The sequence below is a fragment of the Branchiostoma belcheri genome, unplaced genomic scaffold, assembly GCF_001625305.1.
Source record: "Branchiostoma belcheri isolate BF01 breed outbred unplaced genomic scaffold, Haploidv18h27 scaffold2, whole genome shotgun sequence".
Classification (NCBI taxonomy): domain Eukaryota; kingdom Metazoa; phylum Chordata; class Leptocardii; order Amphioxiformes; family Branchiostomatidae; genus Branchiostoma; species Branchiostoma belcheri.
This window is the reverse complement of record NW_017803490.1, coordinates 9,577,330-9,599,829: the sequence shown is the minus strand read 5'-3', so window position 1 is coordinate 9,599,829 and position 22,500 is coordinate 9,577,330. Positions and strand designations below refer to the sequence as shown.

The window sequence follows — 22,500 nt, the reverse complement described above, 5'->3', positions numbered from 1 at the left end:
ACAGAGTAGATCCGGGCAGTCAGTCTCATTCTGGAAAGACATTGGGCAGCTAAAAAGTACTTTTGGACACCAGGCTATTGCTATTTACCTTAGTGCATGGCCTGTGTTGTGGCATTGCTGTTACCATCTCAGAAGCTAAGAGCAGTTTTAGAAGCTGGAGAAACTAATGAATAAGACAGTATGTCCATGCACAACATATGCTAGGATGAAAATGCGATTCATCGACATCTGTTTTTCCCATCAGCTACCCAATGTCCAACGCTGACTGCGCCAGATAACGGAGCGCTGAGCCCTGAAGGAGCGAACTCCTACAATAACGTGGTGACGTTCACCTGTAACCAGTGGTACGAGCTGGAAGGAAACTCTAGTGTGAGATGCCAGGCGAATCGAACTTGGAGTGGTCCTGTTCCAACATGCACAGGTAAGACAGTTGTGTAGTAGTAAAGCTATACATGTAGCATTAGATACAGAAGCTGGTGTGTTAAACCAAAGGGCGGTTATACCGGTTATACAGATACAGAGATAGTATGTACTATGCTTTTCAATCTGTTTCAGCACTCTGTTTCATAGTACTGAGTTTTATAAATGACTGATCATCTTCACCCTATCAAACTAGACATTGTATATTCATATGTCTAAGCAGATTGATCCTGAAACTCAGATGATATCATGGTCAATATCGCTGTTTAAACGAAGTTCCATTTTCGCACCAGGAAACCATGCCTTTGAGGTCCTCCGTACGGCGAACCAGACGTATAATGGAGTCGACTTCTTCGCCATCGAGGCAAAGTTGCCAGCTGACGGCCTGTCATCAACTTCAGATTGGTGCAGGGATTACCAGAACCTGTGTGCTGGCTACAGACTGAGGCCGACGGGATGTGGGGAGAAATGGGCAGTTGAGGGTGGGAGCGACAGCCACTCCTACAAGATCCGGTAGGACTTGTGTCTTATATACATGTATTTACATTGTTATACAGTACTAGTACTGATTAGATTTTGTAAAATATTTTACTAAATGGAATAATCTATTCAGATTTAGTATTGTCTTACATTGTCTTTCACACAGTAAGGTAAAGTCCACAGTCATTAGGGAGGCCAGACAAAGTTAATCTGCAGCCACTGTTTTCTACCTTTTGTTAGAAGGGGTGAAGAGGTAGCAATGGTTGAGGTATATTACAAATGTTGTGTTTCCAGGTGTGTGACTGAGTACAACTCCGACCCCTACATCAACAACGTGCTCAACTGTAACCCGTCCGGAGGTGTAACTGAGGTGGCGAACTTGGCTTTCTCAGCCGGGGCTACATGGCAGAGGAGTTTCGGCTTTCTCAGCTGTTACACCAGCAGCTGCCAACGTGGGATATACCAGAATCGTGACAGTCTGTCCTACACAGCAGCAGCCTTTGACTTAGACGGGAGCGGAGACAGGATTGTGTACACCGTGTGCGCAGGCTCAGCAGGTAAGTATTATTAAGTATTTGCCACTATTGACTTTTAATTCACTCTACATAGAAAATTTTATATCAGACATTAACTACCATTCAAATTTCAAAGGACACAAAAATACATTTTGTTTCTGGTTTGACTAGAATCTAATTGATGTTGGGGTGGGATTAAGGACTCACCAAGTTCGTAAATAAATAGATTAATGCTGTTTTTAATGTAAGTTAAATATTAATTTACAGTTGCATGATCTTGCAGCCCAAAATGGATTACTGTGATATGATACGGGTCAACTGCAGAAAAGGTCTCTTCTGACAATTCAAACTAACATAGTAGATCCGGGCAGTCAGTCTCATTCTAGAAATACATTGGGCAGCTAAAAAGTACTTTTGGACACCAGGCTATTGCTATTTACCTTAGTGCATGGCCTGTGTTGTGGCATTGCTGTTACCATCTCAGAAGCTAAGAGCAGTTTTAGAAGCTGGAGAAACTAATGAATAAGACAGTATGTCCATGCACAACATATGCTAGGATGAAAATGTGATTCATCGACATCTGTTTTTCCCATCAGCTACCCAATGTCCGATACTGACTGCGCCAGATAACGGAGCGCTGAGCCCTGAAGGAGCGAACTCCTACAATGACGTGGTGACGTTCACCTGTAACCAGGGGTACGAGCTGGAAGGAAACTCTAGTGTGAGGTGCCAGGCGGACCGAACTTGGAGTGGTCCTGTTCCAACATGCACACGTAAGACAGTATGCAGTAAAGCTAGAATTATTTACCTAGTACTCATATTTATGTATATATTTGCATGTTTGTGCGCGGTACATGTGACCTTTACCGCCAGTCTCCTCCACAGCACTTGGTCCTAGCTACCATCTTCCTCCTTTTATTCTAATTATTCTCATTAATGTAGCGAATTCAGATGTGTTCTTTATTAGAGTAAATTGGAAAATGAAATTATTTTATTTAACTGCATGATTTTGTCAACACTGGATTACTATGATGTGATATGAAGATCCTGAAGTTGCCTCTGTATTATAATGTCTTTGTAGACCTCGGCGAATGTGGGACAGAGAACGGCCGGTGTGACCAGATCTGCACCAACGTCCCCGGGAGCTACAGCTGCTTCTGCCGACAGGGCTTCGTGCTGATGGAAGACGCCCACGGCTGTCGAGGTAAAAAAGTGTCGTTTCATGATTGTAGTTTGCCACACAGGCGTTTATTTAGTGTAAATATGCAATGCCCTTCTAGATCTTCTTTGATTTTATTCTAGGTTTTCTTCACATCATTTTAGGATTGATGTACGACAATTATTTCTTATTGGCAGCCTATTCTTTTAACATTTTTAACCAACTACATTTTCCTCTGTAATTAGCCCAATTCTAATACCAGCATTACATGTACCTGGGAAAGTTTTCAAATGCAGGTGTAATTAGAATTTTGATGCAACATTTAAAATGAAAGTCTATAAAAAGGAACATGACGTTACCTCTTGTTGCGTTAATACTGAGTTCTTTATTTCACAGTGTGCGGCCACTGCCTGGGCGGGGACGTGAACTGTGACCCAGTATCGGGTGTCTGCTCGGCTGGCTGCCTGGATGGATGGAAAACACAGCTTTGTGATAAAGGTATCGTTTGTAGTTGACTGAGGGTTCTCTTTCAGAAATTATGCTTTAATCGTTATCCCTAAACTCTGAATTATTTAAAAAAAATGAAGCTGCCTAATTTTGTGACCTGGGTTTACATTATCATGTTTCAGCATTGTTTTAGAAATGCCTGTAATTTAAACATATCTGATCAATGAAGTTATAATGAGGTTATAATCACATGTTTGGTGCTCTATTTACATCTATGTAAAAAGCGAGCATTTCTTAACTCCTGTTTTGATTCTTTTTCTTGCAGCTGTGGATCCACCAATGGACCTGGCCGTAACTGACATCATGGACGAAGGGTTCAAGGTCACCTGGTCTCCATCCCCTGACCCTGACCTTCAGGGGTACCGTGTGGTGGTCTCCAACCTGGACATGACGACAGCTGTCAATCAGAGCACTGACGAGGCGTGGTTTCCGGTGGTCGGCCTGTTCCCGGAGACTGCTTACATCATCAGGGTGACGGCCCTGTTCTCTTCAGGTGGTTGGAGGTCACAGAGCGAGGCGGCAGTGATACCGGCACGCACAGGTAGGGAGAGTCTAGCTGCTGTTGACTGTTGATGAATCCAAAGATAGAACTTATTCTGACTCTTTATTGATACCAGAACACTGCCAGGTTGTGCATTGCTGGTTATGAAGATTAAAACATTTGTATGCAAAGTTATTTTTTTGAAAGCTTGCATTCTTTCACATGAGAAACTGTCAGCCATAACTATGCAACAAATCAATGGGTTCATCCTGGTTGTGTTTAAAAGCTATAGGAGAAATACATGATTTAATGTACTATGTTTACTCCACATGCTTATTCCATATTATTTTGTATTCCAAAAAGGAAATATTGGATTAAGTCCAGATACCATGCTAAAACCTTAAAAGTAGATTTGTATAAGAGTGCATGTACAGATACAGTCTCTTGTTTTTACCAGTAACGTTACTGTTCTTCTCACAAAAGATTTTGAAAAATTCGGTTAATCTCTTAACCTGAGTCTTTTCTCTGCTAGCCGCCACACCAACCACAGTTCCTGCAAGTCGGATGACCACCCGCCTTTCCACCAAACCTGCGACTTCGACCGTACAACAAGCACCTGAAGCTGGGTGGGACGAGGAATCATCTGATGATGGTAGGTTCCCAGCATTGAAACACTGGAGAGACCATCATGAATTAAATATAGTGGGCACTTTTAAAGTCTATGATGTTGCTATTCAACATACCAACAATTCAGTCAGTACTAAAGCATGATCATAATAATCATGCTTTGCTCAATGAAAATGATATAAGCTGTGGTGTTAGTATCGTTAACCCTATCTAGACCTGTTTTTTTGGCTTGGTGGGACCGGGGGGGGGCTCATTTGACCCCCCCCCCCTCAGAACTCGAGAACGGTATGTCATATGACCACCAAATTTTCAGAGGATGGTGTACTAGTAAAAATTTATCATATCTACAATTTTTATGTCGTTATGACGTAATATGACGTCATTATGACGTCATTAATGTGATTTTATTGGCCAAAACCGTCTAGATAGGTTATTCCCTGAAAACTTCCCTGGTATACAACATAACTTTACCAAAAGTGTTTATGACAGAATATTAGTGTGTACTAAGTCTTATGTTGCCCATAGCAACACCGGTCACGTCATAAAATGACGTCATGCATATTTAAATCGGCCATTTTGGATCATCAATCTTGAATTTTCAAAAATAGTTTTTTTTTCAGGATAAAGCCTGAAATACATTGTAAACAGATTAAAGACGTTCATATGAACCTTTTTTGTAAAACGAAATGGAAGTTTTGATGAAATTTTAAGGAAAATAACCTATATATACCTGTTCTAATGATATGGTCCGCCATCTTGGATTTTGGCCAATGACGTCATCAAATCAGCATAAATTAATGACAAAATAATTTTTAATGATAAAATTGACATAGAATTATCTGGGATGTTACTAATATTAGAAACCATGTGTAACTTGACATAAAACCCATGAAATTCTATTGTTGAAACTAAAATTACTAAATTTAGCAAAAAATGCCTGTCAAAAACCCGTTGCTATGGCAACACAAAAAATTATTATCATATTCTAATGATACAGAATTGTTACCAACAATATTCTAGGAAAAGTCACCAAGTTTGGCCGTTCTAGCGCTAGCCGTTCAGATGCTATATGACATCAAAGTTGGCGCGGGCACTTTTAGCCCCCCCGGTCTAGATAGGGTTAAATTATACCCCAGTATCGTTAAATTATACCCCAAAACTTTATAGAATTATCTTTAGATATATATTATTACTGGTAAATTTTTTAAATTTTTGTTTCAAACTTTATTATTATTCACATACAATACATAAAAATAGTTAACATACAATCGTACATAATAATACATAAGAAAAAAGACGTTTTTTTAACAGGAGTTATCTAAATAAATATCAAGTAAAATGTTTGTTCGTTATGTTCTATTTCTTTGGGTTTGTTTAGTCTGTTTCTGAAGATTGTGAAGTTTGGTTTGCAATTTTTTATGAAACATGTGTAAACACAATATTTAGCGATAAGAATACAGTGTGCAAGTGTGCTAACATGGTGAGGGTTGTCAATTATACCGTAAATAATCATCTTTTCGTCTGCGATTAGGTCTTGTTTGGTACATTGGTATTTGGTACTGGTATTTTGATGCTAATGTTTTCATCTACACCGCACCATCAGCTGCTGAAACAACCAAGCAGACAAGCGGGATGCCCACATCCATGTCCACCAGACCCTCAACTCCAACTGTACAACTCGGATTTGGTGGAGGGTTCCCATCTACAGATGTTTACCATTCTGTCACCAAAACCAGCATTGGGCAATCTGGACATCTGTTAGAAGGTTATTATAATAATATTGATTTAACTGCTTTATCTAGAGTGATAAAATGTATGTTCCTTTGACAGTAGAATATGCTCTTAAATTGCAAACCCATCATGTCCTTCAATGTCATATCAAGTAAAAGAATGCTGTGCTTTGATGTCATTGCAAAGGTAAGATGTGGTTATAATTAGTGATTGAATGATTCTATTTTCTGTTGTGCAGGAACCATAGAGACCATCAGCAGTCCGCCGGGCGGCAACAGGGCAACGCCAGCTGATCAGGTAAACTATGCAGTTCTACAGCTGAGGGGATTTTAGGGGACCCTTTCTACTGGATTTTGCAACCATTGAGTGGCCCAAAATGGATATGACCCGTGGCTTTAGAAATAGATAAGAATCCGTCCCATGATGTTAAAGACTATTATTTGAAAGACAACAAAACTTACAAAACATACAGAGTCTTGTTAAGTGAATAAAGTTATCTAATTTGTACTGCCCTTAATTCCTGTCCAATCATATAAAATACACTTTACATGTAATGTGTGTGTAATATTCTGTCTCTTCCGCAATAATTCCTGTCCAATAGTAAGGCACATAAATGTATTATGTAATATTCAGACTGTCCTGCACTTAAAGCCTGTCGAATAGTAATTTAGCACGTATTATGTAATATTCTGATTGTGGTCCCTTTATTCCCATTCAGACTGCTCTTGGTAACAGTCTGGAGAGCATCTATGCAGAATCCGTCAGCTCAAGCCCACAGGATGTGCTCCAGATTCTGTCTCAGGTTTAGTCACACTAAAAACTTTCTGTCAGCTATTCTCACAACAACATTATATCACAGGGATCTCCCCAGCAATGTGGAATATGATGGTGCTGGGGTTAAACCACCCAAGGGGGCTCACAGTGGTCAGATGTATTTGTGCACACTGACCATAAGTTTTTATGCCAATTAACATTTCTGTTTGATATTCTTTTTTTAACGGCGTCGCTCAATGCAAAGCCAATTATTTTTTTGCCACTTCTAGGCATAGAGCTAGAGGTACTTAAGTTAGTATAATGTAGTTATGTCAGGAGATGGCGGTGGACCTTTGTTTTGAAGCTTTGTGGATTGTAATCGGACGGAAAGCAGCTGTTTGGAAGAGAGTTCCATAATTTTGCAGTCCGGGGAAAGAAGCTGTTGTTGTAAAATGACTTTGAGACAGGTATGTTGACGGTGTATTGATGAGAACTGGAAGAGAACCTAGTGACACGCTGCAAGGTTCTGAGCGGCGGAACAAGAAGTGCAAGTTCTCCTGAACATCGACCGTGAAACTATCTGTAGAAGAGAGATAGGGATGCGACATTGCGTCTGTGTGAGAGGGAATCCAGCTTTGCGGCCAGAGAATGGCCGATGACAACATTCTATTATTAGCAGCACTATAGAGAGTCAATAAAAAGACATAGTAGCAAAGTATAAGGTTCTATAACATGGAAAGAAACTGGTTGAAAAAAATATGGATTGCTCCTTTGCTAAATTGGTATAAATTGGTATGACAAATTGCCATAAACATATGGTGGTGTGTTTGTATTATCAGATTTAATGTAGACTATTACATTTACATAAACCTAGTCGCTAACTACTAACCTTTTCTGTAACTTTGTCGTTCTGTAATGAGAAGGCTGCAGATGTCTCTGGAGATGATGTTGTGTTGGAGCAACCAGCATCAGCTGCTGAGGAAAAGGCGCAGGTAAGCCATCTTTGATAGTCTGTAGATGTTAAACATTGGAAAACATTTTGGAAAGCTGTTTGGACCAGGTTAAGGAACAAAGGTTTTCAATCTTGTTTTTATAATCCGTTGTTGTAGATGTGCAGGAAGGCAATTAAAACATGGGCCTCTGAAATGGGTCGGGCCCAGACACCGCAACGTCTGCAAAGGGTGTCTGAGTTATCATCACTTGTCATTAAGTCCTGTCCTGGCATTCCACAGGAGGATAAGGTACAAGTCTCTGATGGGAGTTTTACAAAGCTGAACCGTTTGACTCCTCTCCTACATCTACAAGCTTGACTACTCATGGAGCTGCACTTGCAACTGTGCAGAAAACTATGATCTTTCTCTAATTCTATACGATTGTGCCTTTTGTTATGCATGGCATGAGCCTTTACTTTACTGTACTACATGTACATGACTTGAAACTTGAACTTGACTTTATGTGGGCATCCTTTTTTAATGTTTATTTCTGCAGCAAGGAATTGTTTGATATCCTGCCAATGGCTATTCATCTTTCTCTGAAACTTAAATGAGCTGAACAAAAACATTTCATTTTTTACGTAATCCATTTCAAAGCCTTTTTTCACATAATGTTTTCACTACAAATGCATTCTAAGTGGAATATTGCCCAACATGTATGCATAGTTAGATGCTGGTTGAGCAACAGAAGTGTTGCTTTCAGACTTAGAAGTCTAGTTTTAAAACAACAAATTCATACTGTCCTATAGGACATGGCCATGGGTGTTCTGAAGTCCATCACCAGCAAACTGGACCAGCTGGACATGTCTGACCCGTCGACTGTCCAGTCTGTGGGAGGATGTAAGTACATTATGTCATGTTCACCAGTCGTACTGTGCCTCATGTAATGTACTCTCAAGTTTGTTTTTTGTTTGACTGTTTGTTTAAATCCAGGAGAAACATGTCACATAAAAAAGGTATTTTTCAAATGGTTTCTGTGAGAAAACATGTAACAAACAGTGACATGTAACAGAAAGAAAGAAATATCAAATGAAACTGTTTCTTCTGTTGTACTGCCACTCTGGTGGAGTCCGTTGGTTCTGTGTTCATTACTTTGGTAACATTTTTTCTGTTCTACTGCAGCTCTGGTGGAGTCCGTTGGTTCTGTGTTCATTAATTGATAACGTTTGTTTCTGTTCTACTGCAGCTCTGGTGGAGTCCGTTGGTTCTGTGTTCATTAATTAATAACATTTGTTTCTGTTCTACTGCAGCTCTGGTGGAGTCCGTTGGTTCTTTGTTCATTACTTTGATAACTTTTTTTCTGTTCTACTGCAGCTCTGGTGGAGTCCGTTGGTTCTGTGTTCATTACTTTGATAACTTTTTTTCTGCTCTACTGCAGCTCTGGTGGAGTCCGTTGGTTCTCTGCTTAAGGACCCAGAGAGAGATGAAGAAGAGGCTGATGTGAAGCTCACTTCTGATCTTGAGGAGGACCAGAGTCTCTCTCCAAAGGAGCGCCTTCAAAAGATGGAAGAAAAGAAGCAGGAGAACCAAGCTAAGGTAACAAAAAGTTCCTGATGAAAATGATTTGTTTAATGCTTTATTTTACACTACATTCAAATATGCTTTCTTAGAGTCTATCTTCCACCTTAGATTTTGACTAAAACACATAACAAGCTTTCCTTCTTTGTTTGATCTTAAATTCATAGAATCTAAGACTGAAAAAGTCTGTCTCAAATATATTATTGTTCACCATAGACTGCATTTGGTTCTTAAAACCGCCAAAAGACTTTCAAACCTACATATACTGACCACAACTTACATGTACATGTATCTGTACACCAACTCTGCTTTAACTAATCTCCATGCTGAAGTAGCCCTTTGGTACCAAAATTGTATTGGTTATGGGGTTAGGCAGCAGGGAGAAGGTTAATAACCACCACAGTTTCAGTACTAGGGACAGGACCATTAACCTTCAGCCTGCTAGAGCAGCCATTTGGCACCAAATCTGTATTTCTTACAGGGTTAGGCAGCAGGGAGAGTCTTGATTTTTCATGGTTCAGGTCATAGTACACTGAAGTAGCCATTTGGTACCAAATCTGTATTGCTTACAGGGTTAGGGTCATGATATTGAAAAAGAACTGAATCATCTGAGTGAGAGTAACTGATCGTGATGTCTTGTTGGTTCCTTACAGAGACGAAGATTTGTCCAGGAAGGCCGCCAGGTCCTGGACGGTCTGTTCAACGCCATCATCAGCGCCACGAGGCCAGGAGCCCCGGCGGTCACCATCAAGAGAGGCGGCATCACGCTGCGTGCCCAGAGGATCTGGGGCAACCAGTTTGGAGGCCAGGTCGTGCAGACGGAGGATGGGAGCTTCCAACTTCCGTCTAAAGCAGCGCTTTTCGCAGACTATACACCACACAACGTCGCTATGAAGGTACGTGTCATGTCATGTCCTCAGGTCATCAATGATCCTTGTCTTTCCTCTCTTGTGTGATGGTGTGAATGGAACAGTTCAATTCTCATCATTGTTTAAAAATTTTTAAATCTGTCTTATGTTAATGTCATTCACTGTAATTATTCACAGGACTGAGTGAGTGAATGATACATTTTTTGATAGAATTTGCTAGTGAAAAAATGTCTATTTTCCTTACTAATAGATACTGTGCATTTACTCCTATCATAATGTTAAACCTTGTGTATTTGGATGCTCTTGGAAATCAGTGTAGCTGAAGAGACTACTCAATTCTGTACTTAGTCTAGATCAGAAAATTAACATAATATCCTTTGACGAAACATTCCAGAATTCCTGAAAATCATCAGCTCTTTTGCATAACTTCTCACATCCTCATTTATGAACATTGAATCATTGCAGAGGAATTTTCCCTTTACAGGTTACCCCACTGCTTAACAAAAAGCTTAACGGTGCTTGAACCGAACATGCAGTACAGAAATTTATTTATTTATTTTGTTTATGACAGAATGTTACAAAACAACATGAGTTATTGACAATTTAATTTTGTTGTGTTCCAGTTGACACAGTTTCAACTGAACCCTTTTACCTGGGGGCTCGGGGAGTACCAACCACGTTCGTCTGTCATGGAACTGTCACTCCAACAGAACAACTTCCCCGTGGCCTTCAACAACCTGACTGAAGACTTCAACATCACCATTCCGGCCAAATCCGGAAACAAACCAGCGACAACAACCATCGCCATCCCTGCCCAAGGAAACGGAAGTTACAGCTACCATTTGCTTAACCTCACCAACGCCGCAGAAGGCTTCCTGGTCACAATCACCCCGCTGAACACCAGCGTGGTTTACCGTGTGTCGGGCAGGTACGGCGGCCGCCCTGGTGACCAAAACTACAACATGTCCACAGAGACGTACGTCCTACCCGAGGAGTGTGCCTTGATGAAAACTCTGAGTGGCGAGGAAGACACAGAGAAGACAGAGGCAAGAATGTTCATCTCGGGAGAGGATGGTCCTGTGGATTACAACATCAAGGTCGAAATACTTGGTGAGTAGTTTTCAAACACAAACATGCTTGACGGAACTAGAAGGGGAATGTGTGTGCCAGATTAAGTGGAATTGTCTTGTCCATAGTGATCACTTAACTTGGTTTGGCAATATCTGTTGTGAAGGAAAAGTATAAATGTTTGATGAATGTTTGAAGAGGTTTTGAATGTTGGTACGTTTCAATCTACTGTGTGATATTTAAATTAAATGTAACATAGAAAGTTTCCTTATGTTGATGACCCAGTTTGCAATGTTGTGATGTTTGCTTACTTATCTAGAATCTTATCTAAAATCTTCATTGGCAAAATACAAAATGTTATATTGTGTAACTTTACAAGGTACATTGTAACAACATGTTACAATATTTGAGTATTTTTTTTTACTTCTCGGGTCTGTTTTAAATGTCCCTTTTTTCAGGACCAGTGACTGAGTGTGGCAGTGAGAAAAGAACCGACGTGAAGAAGCCACACGCCGCTGACTTCTACGCCTACCAGATGGAATGGGCCCGTTTAGGCTGTGTCTTCTGGAGCGAGACGCAGGAAGCCTGGAGAACGGACGGCTGCTCGGTGGGTACAGGCTCTCCTTGTTTTGGGACGACTTTATTCTTAGTATTCACGATTGTTAGAATAATTTGGAAAACTTATTTTCCAGCATGATTTAGAAGATAAGTTTTCCAAATTATGTCAAAGGACCCATGTTTGGACTTAATGTGATCTTAACAACATGTCTCTTTACTGCTTTCTACAGATAAGCAATCAGTCCACCATTACCAGCACTATCTGTCACTGCAACCATCTGACAGCCTTCGGGAGTGACTTCGCCACACCGCCAAACACCATCGTGTTCGAGGTGTTGAACTTCAGGGATCTTGCAGACAACGGTGCCGTCGTGGTGACCATCATTGCGGAGCTCTGTCTCTTTTTGCTCACATCAGTCGCGATCAAGATTGCTGAGCGTAGAGGAAAAGGGAAGGTAAGTGGGCGTCACCAGTCACCCCTATCAGGCCAACAGAAGTGGCCATGTGTAATGTCAAGTCTTTGCTCTGTGGACTTGTTATTTCTGATGGATTTCCTGGTACATTTTTCTCAATCAGCACATGTTTAATATCTATCATAGTTTGGTAGTGAAAGCCAGGCCTTTCCAACTAGCCACTTACAATCTCAAATGCTCTAAACCCTGCCCTGCATGTACATATAAATAAAGTCTAAAAAGTTTAAATAGCTGGCATATGATACTTGCAATTTATCTGTATTACCTACCGTAAATATGGTTTTCTATTCTTCAGTCAATCTACTGTGAGAGGTCAAGGTCAGTATGTACACGTATGTGAACATTTATGTTCTATCTCTTCGTACATTGCTACAGTTAAGTGGAGCTGTAAGGTTGGACAACCTTCAGGACAACTTCCGGTACCGCCTCCTCATCTGGACAGGTGCATCTAAGCACGCTGGGACAGAGTCTACAGTTGCCTTCAAGCTGTTCGGAGATGCAGCAAACTCTGATGTGAGACTGGTCGACATCACAGAGAAGGTTAGGCCATCAAATTTGGCACTGACCACTCCTATTGCCATATTATCACCCAACTTTCCTCTGCAGATGTTTTAACTCGCAGCATGTCCTAACAGGTGGAATTTCTGTTGCTGTTCAGATTTTCACCCGAACCAGCCAGGTGACCCTGACCTTCAGCACAGCAGAACAGCTGGGTAAGGTGGAGCTGCTGCAGCTCATGCACGACAACAGTGGGGAGGGGAGCCGCGCATCGTGGCACGTGGACCGAGCAGCCGTGCAGGATCTCACCACGGGCAAACTGTGAGTCCAGCCAAGCGCTGTCTACTTCATCCAATCATAATCATGGGAGGGTTGTTCAATAAAGATTTCACCCGAACAACTTCCAGGTGTTGTGGAAGCTAAAATTGATAAAATGATGTACAATCATCATCATTTGGAGGTTTTATTCAATGTGCTACTTTTAAAAGCACTCTTTGGTCACCTGTCTATTACATTTAATATCATTATAGATGTGTAGTTTACTTGTTACAGCAACTTGGGTCTTCAGTGCTCCTTTTTTTGTATTGAAATTTAAATGAGATTTTTGAATGTTGAGTGAAACATGTGTTGTCATGAGTAGAATTTTTAATGTCTTTTAGTAGAAGGAAACTGTTAACAATTATTGAACATCTTTCAATGCTTAATTTTGCCAACAAATTAGCTGTGTTTCTGTTTTTAAATTCATCTCAAAATATTACATCTAGCAGAGTTACATTTCTTTCTTTTGGAACTGCAGGTTCTATTTCTTCTGCGACGAGTGGCTGGCAGCCGACAGCGGGGACGGGCAGGTCGTGAAGACCTTTCCTGTCGCCTCTGAGGAGGACCTGCGATCCTTCGGGTTCCTGTTCCCGGCACGTCTGCGCCATAACCTGGCAGAGGAACACCTAGTGCTGTCCGTCGCCTTTAGGCCTGAAGGTATCATCAATTTTGCTTTTTCAACTTTACTGCAAAATTTTTATCTTGGCTGATCTGAGGTAGTCTAAAATTTCCCTCATACTAGTACTTCTATTTTCATTTGCATAATGCTTTTGTTAATTGCTTCTTGCTGGCTGCATTTCATCTGGAGTGTTGCTTTCATTCTTTATCATTAAGACCAACTTGTACGTGTATGTCTTGATAAAAAATGTCTCCATTATCATTATGTTTCCTCTACAGGTAGCACGTTCACCCGCATCGAGAGGCTTGGCTGCTGCCTGAGTTTCTTCGCTGCGTCCATGGTGTCCAGCGCCATGTGGCTGAGGGATGAGGTAGAAACCGAGATCGTGCGGGTCTTCAGCCTGGGGCCATTCTCCTTCACCTTGAACGGAGTCTACACGGGGTTCATGGCCAGCATCACCTGCCTTCCCGTGGTAACAGCCATAGTGCTGCTGTTCCAGTACAGCCGGCCGAGCAGCAAGGGCGACCGCCGGGTCCGAGACGTGGAGACGGGCGGCCCACCTGAGGCACCCACCCAGAGGGGTCCAGCCAAGTGTCTGCCACACGGGTGCAGGTACGTGGCCTGGGTGCTGGCGATGCTGTCTTTCCTGGGGTCAGCTGTCTTCACCACGCTGTTCAGCTTGCAGTGGGGCAGGGACAAGACCAACAAGTGGCTGTCTGCATTCATCATCTCCTTTCTGGCAGACGTCTTCCCGATAGAACCAGGGAAGGTAAGGACATTGTCTACTAATAGGTGATTATAGCTTTAACAATGTCGTGATAATTATGTTTGTTTCAGGTGTGATATTTAAATTACTTTTATTGTTAACACCTTAAAATGCGACCTGTCAGCACCATTCAAGCTAGGATATCAATTTCATGATTACATGTTTGTTGTAGTTGCCATGTACAAGGTGTTTACTGAGAATAGTAAACACATTGAAGTGCCACCTTCCGAAAGCATTCAAGCACAAGATAGTTGTATGAGGTCTTTTGTTACCAAGACATGTGTTTTCTTTAGCTGGAATACACGCTGAATACAAGAAACATCATAGGGGATGATATCACCATCTTAATTGCTTAGACACCCTAACAACCAAGTCTTTTATCTTACAGATATTTCTTCTTGCCATCTTCACTTCATCCCTTCGCAAGACACAAGCCGTCAAGAAGATTTTTGAAGAGAAATGGAGTCCCGTTTTGATGGAAGCCAATACTGCGTCAGGCTTCAACTGTAAGTTTGTAACTTCAAGTACTAAGTTAAGCTTAATTCCATCAGGTCACAAAATGTCAAAGATTATTTATCCACCACCCTGAAAAATGCATCTAAACACAGCATCACCCAGTATATTAATACACTCCAGGACCTGTATGCTACTACGTACATGTATCTAAACCATGCATACATGGGTGGTGCGGAACTATACATGTAGCTATATACTAGATAGAGATCTCTCAAAAACATTGTTTTTCAAAGTGGCAGATATATGTAACCTGGCAGATGAATGTTAATAGGGGTCACATCTGTAGAAACACAATGATTATTATATACCATAATTTTCTGATGATGAAGTATTTGAAAACTATAATACAGAATATTTATTTATTTCTGTTTTATTATGATTGTGAAAGAAAGCCATTTTCTGCATTGTGCATTGTTCTCAATTGATCTGACATTTCTTTTTGCTTCCATTTGTGGTGTTGTTTCCACCTTTCTAACAAATACAAACCATACTGACTTCACTTATATTTTTCATGCTTACTACATTTTGTACAGGCGATGCATTTCGCACAAGGAGGAAGATGGAACAACTTTCGATGACGTCCCTTATCAACATCAAACAAGCAAGGAAGAAGCAGCGCAGGGACAGGAGGAATGGCGAAATCCTTCGGGACATCATGGTGTCTTGCTTTTACGTGCTGCTTGTCCTCAGCATCACCAACGAACACCACAGCACCACCCATGCCTTCTATCAGACACAGACCGCAACCAACACCTTTGTGCAGTCCTTGGACGAGGTAAGATCATTACAGGGCCTTACATTGTACATTGATGTCTGATCACTAAATCTTTGCACTGGTCAGATTATCCTTTCAAGCCAGTGGAAACCCTTTAGCCATGTGGACACAGGTAACAACTAAATTACTTATTCCCCAAGATTATTCTTGTCAAATTATTTCTTTGTTCAGTAAAATCACCAGGTTTCTTTTCTCCACAGGTAAATGATGCTGATACCTTCTGGTCCTGGCTGAACGGGACCGCTCTGGAGAACTTCTACCCGGAGACTTCCTACAATGACAACAAGCTTCGCTGGCAGGAGAAGGGCTTCACAGCAGACATGCAGTCGGTCCTGGTCGCCCCGCATAGCATGATCCAAGCCCGAGTAAAGCCAGGTGGGAGGAACCACATAGAACATTTGCTGTGGTCTCAGGCAAACATTACCACAGATGTATTACCACATACCAGAGGAAACATGAGTAATGAAAAGTTACATTTGACAAATTCAAAGGACTATTATGATCTTCTTATTCATAAAAAAACATTTCAAAGACACCTACCTAAAATTAAGAGGATGACAAAATAACAAAACTGTTAACCTCTGATTTGTGACTTACTTTTCGTCCTTTCCATCTCCTGCCATCCCAGGGCTGTGCACAGTGCTAGCAGCAGTGCAGCAGTCGTTTGATGAATGTTCATCAGGGTACAATGAACACGCCAAGGAGACCGGGGCGTTCCGAAAGGGTTGGGAAAGGGTCATGAATACGTCAGCGATGGAGTCAGAAGCCCCTGGATGGACCTACCTCCACAGTGGATACACCAGTCTCCCCATCTACGGTGTGACAACGCAGTACTGGGGAGACGGCTTCGGGCTGAACCTGGGAAAATCTGAAGACGAGATGCGCAGCATCCTGGCAGAGCTGAAGGCCAACCGTTGGATCGACAAGCGGACGAGGGCCATCTTCTTGGAAGCGTTGCTCTACGACGGGAACCTGGATCTGTTCACATCGGTGACGATGGTGTTTGAATTCTCCGAGACGGCCGGACTTTTCACCCATCATCGCGTGCAGGCCTTCCGACTTCATCAACGGCCGGGGACGATCGGATACCTCTACGTCCTGCTGGAAATCACTTACGTCTTCGTTCTCCTCTACACACTGTGGAAAGAGACGAAAACTGCACGCGCAGCCGGCTTGGCCTACCTGAGGGAGCCATGGAAGGTTGTAGAAATCTTCAATTTCTTCTTGGCATTCACTGTCATCGCCTTGTATGGCTTCAAGAGAACATACAGCTCCATGGCTGTGGCAGCGATCAATGCTGGGAAAGGTGTGTTTCACATTTATGCAAAACTGTTGCACAAATCATTCATATCATATAAAAATTTCACTTGCTTACTGTTTGAAAACATGAAACATTCTTGGACAGATTCTGGAAGGTAATCATTTTACACTGTTCTAATTATATGCAACGCTCTTCTTTTAAAGATGAAGTCCACCATTTCCGAACTGCGGTGAACGTGAGCCTGGTTTACGGCTGGTTCCTGGCCTTCCTGACGTTTGTCAACATGATGAAGTTCCTCCGGCTGCTGAGGTTCAACCCATTCCTCGCCAAGCTGATGTCCATGATCCGCGGGATGTCGGTGGAGTTCTCTTCCTTCGCCATCTACCTCTTCCTCGCCATGTCAGCATTCGGCGTCTACGGTTATCTCAAGTTTGGCCTTATTGTGAAGGAGTACAGGTAAGGAAACATAGATCATATGTGTATCAAAAACAAACTTTTAGTTAGAAAACTTGGATGATATCTCTTTTTTCAGTTTTCTTTTCGTTTTTCTTTTTCTTAGTTTTAGTACTGCAGTAGGGATACAAACCTTGTGACTTCTAGAAATATGATGATGGAAGTTAGGTTATCATGACTGTAACAATGATTTGATTTTTTTTCAGCACCATCAGCAAGTCCTTCTCCACTCTGTTCCAAATGACTCTTGGACACTTCTACTACTACGAGCTGCGGGAGGCATCCCCCATCTTCGGCCCCATCTACTTCATCACTTACATTTGCATAATCTTCCTGGTGCTGATGAACATCGCCATGGCGATCATCGACAGCCGCCTTTTCAATGTGCGGAACCACATCATGTCTGAGGAGGACCAGTACTTCATCCAGGGGTTGTGGGAACGCTTCACGGCCTTCTTCGGCTTTTGGAAGGTGCCAGTCGCAGGTAGCGCAGTCCTCGGTTGAACCAACCGAGAAAGTCTATCATTATTTGGGTCTCAATTTTGTAGGAAAGTGACTTGCTTGGTCACTGCACTAGTTGGCAAACTATGGACTTGAACCCAGGATCTTTGCTTCATCACTCCAGTTATAATGCTACAGAACCACCCTCCCTGAATCCCTTTGTTTCCTCTGCCCCACTGAGTTTTACTTTGTTTACTCAAAACAGTTGGTTTCTCTTCATTAATGTCTAGTGTAAGCTACTATACAATATTTTGCTGCATATGTTATCAAATTTTATTGTATCCTTTGTTCAATTTTATCATATATTGTCTGCTGCTCAAAGTATGTTATCATGATTAGTAATTATCATAATCTCAGTTACGGGAGGCCCTGGAAAAGTATCTGGCCTTCTCTGCATGTTTTTTTTAAATATGAACATGTATTAAGCTTTGTTATTACCGTAAATAATTTATTTCAAGTGTGATTAAAGAACACTGATTGAACCCTTTGCATTGGTACAGAAAACAACTCCTTGGACACTCTTCATGACAGCCTGGTCGAGGTGGAGATTAAAGTGAAGAAACTGTGGCTGCAGAGGCAGTTCCTCTTCAACCTCGAGTAAGTACACATTTTACAAAATGGTATTGAGCACAGTATCTAAAATAGCCTTGATTTGTTAAAGATAAACACTCAACATACAAGATTTTTAGAAACTCACTCAAACACCTCTATCCTCACAGGATGAAAGACGCAGACCTACCCGCAGAGCCTGAGTTTGTTCCGACTGTCAAAGATGTTCCCGATGCTACAGCAGTGGAACTTCATGTCCCCAAAGGAGGCTGCCGCATCATCGCGGTCCGTCCTGCATCCCCAAACAGCTGCGCAGATGACAGCAGTCAAGCGATCTGCTCCGACAGCAAGGCGCCAGTGGTGGTGGCATCCGGGTCTCAATCAAAAGAGGACACCCAGCAAAGCCACCAAACAAGTGGGAAGAAGTCGACCAAGAGAGTCCAAATTGATCTGAACCTGAATCGTGTTTTTCGCTATAAGTATTATTACTATAAGGAGTGTGAAGTGGGGAGGCCAATTGTCAACTTGAGCGCTGGTGACAAGGCGGTTCTGACAAGCAACGAGATGCTGACAGACGACCTGATCCAGGCTGCCCAGAGGCTGCTCCACCACCAGTACCCGGCACTCCAAGGCCTGGAAGCCCCTACAGTTGGTCTCTGCGAGGACGGGTTTGCCAAGATGACAGGAAAGGGGCTACAAATCCACCACAACAGAAGAGAGCACTGGGTTCTGTCGTCTTACACAGACGGACAAGTGCGCCTGTATGACAGCATTGGCGGCGACATGACCGCATATCTGCAGGTCCAGCTTTACCAGACCTACGCCGCGTTTGCCGACCAAGAGAGGAACGTCCTGACCATCATCCTACCAGAGGTACAGCGTCAGAAGAATGTCTTTGATTGTGGGCTGTTTGCCATCGCCTGGGCAGTGGACATCGCACAGGGGCAAGACGTGAGCAGCATTGCGTATGACGACAGGGAGATGAGGAGCCATTTGAAGAAGTGCTTCGAACAAGGGAGGCTCACACCATTTCCTCATCTGACCAGCCAGAGGAAGAAAGTCGGTTTCACCAGGGTCAGCAGAATCTCGCTGGTTTGCCGCTGCAAGCAGGAGGAGGGTCTGGGAAGGATTGAGGCGTGCAGGGCATGCCAGAGGATCTTTCACGTCAGCTGCCTGCCAGTCAACCCTCCCAGTGATGGCAAATGGAAATGTGGAGACTGCGCCGTGTAAAGTACAAAATGCACTGTAAAAACTGGTTAACATCTGGATAAACTGTTTGCCTCCTGGTGGAAGGAAAGAAATGATCATGATAGAAACCTGGCTTGGCCGTCTCAGGAATGATGGCAAAATACCACACCAGTAACATTTTTTGCCGATTTAGACTATTTCACTATTATTATATAATCTACAATGTATTTAATATGGCTTTGATAGGTACACTGTCAGATACTTTGCTGTCAGGACATTTCAAAGATACTGGAATAATTTCTCTTATAGTATCATGTCACAGTGTGTTATGTGTTGTGTTACAATTTATATGTAAATATGTTTAAAACATTTTAAAACATTTGTAAATAGCAAGAATTATCAGTTATCTAGTTACAAGACAACAGAAATTGTTGAACATTATTTTGTGATTTAAAGATCTGTAAAGCAAACCAAAGAGTTTTGGATGATTTCATATTCATGATTGTTCACTGTTAAGCGACGGTCACAACCCGCCGTGCGTGCTTCTGCGTGCTGTCTACGTGCAAAAACGTGGGCAAACGCAGGGCATCCGTGCGTGGTGAGTACCACCTCCGTGCGGAATCCTACGGATTTGGGAGCACGCAGACACGCCGTAGAACTTTAAGTGCATGTAAAACTTTTTCTGCGTGCGGTCTACGGATTCACCACCCGTGCGTGCGAGTACGGGCGACGCGCGTGCCCCGCACGTACCGTACGAAAGACGCACGTGCGAGTACGGCCTCCTTACGGTAAAGATGCAATCGCACAGAGATCGTACGTTGTAAGCACGTACAACTCACCATTTGCGCAACGTACGATGCACGCAACCGCTCACGGTCAGACGTGGCGTGCAGACCACACTCTTACACCTTGCGAAACCGTGCGAGTGACGTGCAAGTGACGTACGTCTATGCCACTCCTTCCCAACGTTTTCAGAAAAAACGTAGCAGACGTAGCCTCCCAAAAAACGTACGGACAAAAAGCACGTACGGCGGGTTGTGACCGTCGCTTTAGGAAATGACACTTTTGTCAAATGGTTGCTTTGAAGCTTCATAGTTCTTATATACATGTATAATAACATATGTACGATTTTGTGGTGGAAGAACTTGCTTTACTAAAGGACTTAATTACTGAGGGTATTTACATTTTCTTGTCTCAGTGTTGTATAAAGGAACATTGTGGAGACTTAGGCCACACCAATTTAATTATTTGTTTCTCAGATTTGCCCACTTTGTTTTTTTCTGATTTGCAAAAGAAAAAAGCAGTTCAACTATTTGAAGAAAGCTCATTGCCTTCCTAATTACAGTTTATCTATCTTTTAATGCATTGATATTGATGAAAAGGTTGAAATTCATTGTTTGAATAATTAGCAAGTAAACAAAAAAAATAGCCTGATATGTTGCCTTCAGTACCTTTGGGGGCTATCAGAGGATGCATTTGACTTGACTTTGAATGTCGCTTCCTTTTTTTTTCTGAAAAAAAAAAAATCCGAGAACCAACAACAATCAAATTGGTATGGGCTTAGAACTATTTAGAACTAACATTTACTACATTTTGTTGTTGAAAAGACGGGCTGAATAAAAGTTCAAGGGAACTACAAGTCTGTGACTCCAGCGTTGTTACTGAAGGATGATTTTGGTGCAGGTTTAATTACAACTAACAGTTTACTTAAAGACTAAGGAACACACACAAAGACAGACACGTCAAATCAAAATCGTTTAGCTGTATTTCCCACATACAGATCATCTGTGAGTCTGTGACATATCTATAATCATCTGCCCTGAGATTTGGAAGATTTGTTGGTTATTTTAATATGTTTACCGGAGGAAAACATTGTTTTTACTCAATTTCTTCTTCTGTTCCGAACACTAAACCTCTGACCTGGCCAATGACCTGATTTGTTGACGTCTGTCACCATGGTAACTGGTGTTGGGTTTCATCATGTTGCAAGTTTGTAGTAGGAGAAAATTAGGCTCCTGTCTGACCATATATATGAAATGTATTTGAGTAAGAATTATGTATTTGACCTGGCCATTGACCTGATTTGTTGACGTCTGTCACCATGGTAACTGGTGTTGGGTTACATCATGTTGCAAGTTTATAGTAGGAGAAATTTAGGCTCCTGTCTGACCATATATATATGAATGTATTTGAGTAAGAATTAACATTGTAGACCACATGTGAAGGTAAACATTATGCATTTTAGCTTTGCAAATGTTACCTTTCTAGTTTTCATTACACTAAGTTACTAAAGATTCTGGGGTTGAATCCCTTGGGATACCCAACATCCTAACAAATGTGCCCTTGAGAAAGGCACTTTACACCTATTTCCTCTCTAGCTTGACACACTTACGGAAATGAGTGAAGCAAAGGACCTACATTATACATGGTACCATGTTAATGAACCCACCACACTTATCAAAACGAGTAAGAGTCTTTTCGGTGTGAATGGCTCAGTAAGAGGGTCTGCATGGGGGGGTCCTGGCAACGGTTAACGGTAAATTCAGCAGGGCCGATAACGCTTAACGGTAAATTCAGGACGGCCGGCAACGCTTAACGGTAAATTGACAGGCTTTTTTTTTCGAGCTGCACTGGATTTGGTATCTCGCTTTGTGAGGAAAGGTGATCACTGACAAAATTACGTATACCTTACATGTAATGAAGCATGCATTAAAGGTAGGTGTTCCCTGTGTTTCCCACCTGCCCTGGTCCCCGAGTGCGTCCACAAATACCGGGGTGTCCGAGTCGACTTCGGCAGCTTGCATTTTTTCAGTCTGCCCAGTTTTACCGATGGATTTTGAGAGGGGAGCGCCGAAGGCGCTCGTAATCTAGGGGGTCCGGGGAATGGCTCCCCCGGGAATTTAGG

The 22,500-nt window shown here is 42.1% G+C and overlaps 1 protein-coding gene across 1 annotated transcript in view; it reads left to right on the top strand.

Moving 5' to 3' along the window:
- LOC109468913 (polycystic kidney disease protein 1-like 2) overlaps positions 1-19,723 on the top strand; it is a 24,600-nt gene extending 4,877 nt beyond the window's left edge. The window contains 27 exon segments of the mRNA XM_019767294.1: positions 245-437; positions 1,947-2,188; positions 2,497-2,619; positions 2,971-3,072; positions 3,347-3,622; positions 4,095-4,214; positions 6,159-6,217; positions 6,639-6,722; positions 7,597-7,665; positions 8,415-8,505; positions 9,044-9,201; positions 9,837-10,079; positions 10,676-11,162; positions 11,579-11,727; positions 11,909-12,133; positions 12,527-12,691; positions 12,810-12,970; positions 13,446-13,624; positions 13,865-14,355; positions 14,741-14,858; positions 15,402-15,643; positions 15,844-16,018; positions 16,272-16,949; positions 17,108-17,360; positions 17,564-17,841; positions 18,359-18,455; positions 18,578-19,723. Of these exon segments, the coding sequence (XP_019622853.1) occupies positions 245-437; positions 1,947-2,188; positions 2,497-2,619; positions 2,971-3,072; positions 3,347-3,622; positions 4,095-4,214; positions 6,159-6,217; positions 6,639-6,722; positions 7,597-7,665; positions 8,415-8,505; positions 9,044-9,201; positions 9,837-10,079; positions 10,676-11,162; positions 11,579-11,727; positions 11,909-12,133; positions 12,527-12,691; positions 12,810-12,970; positions 13,446-13,624; positions 13,865-14,355; positions 14,741-14,858; positions 15,402-15,643; positions 15,844-16,018; positions 16,272-16,949; positions 17,108-17,360; positions 17,564-17,841; positions 18,359-18,455; positions 18,578-19,637 (6,518 nt within the window). The 3' untranslated portion in view covers positions 19,638-19,723.
- The last annotated feature ends 2,777 nt before the right edge of the window (positions 19,724-22,500 follow it).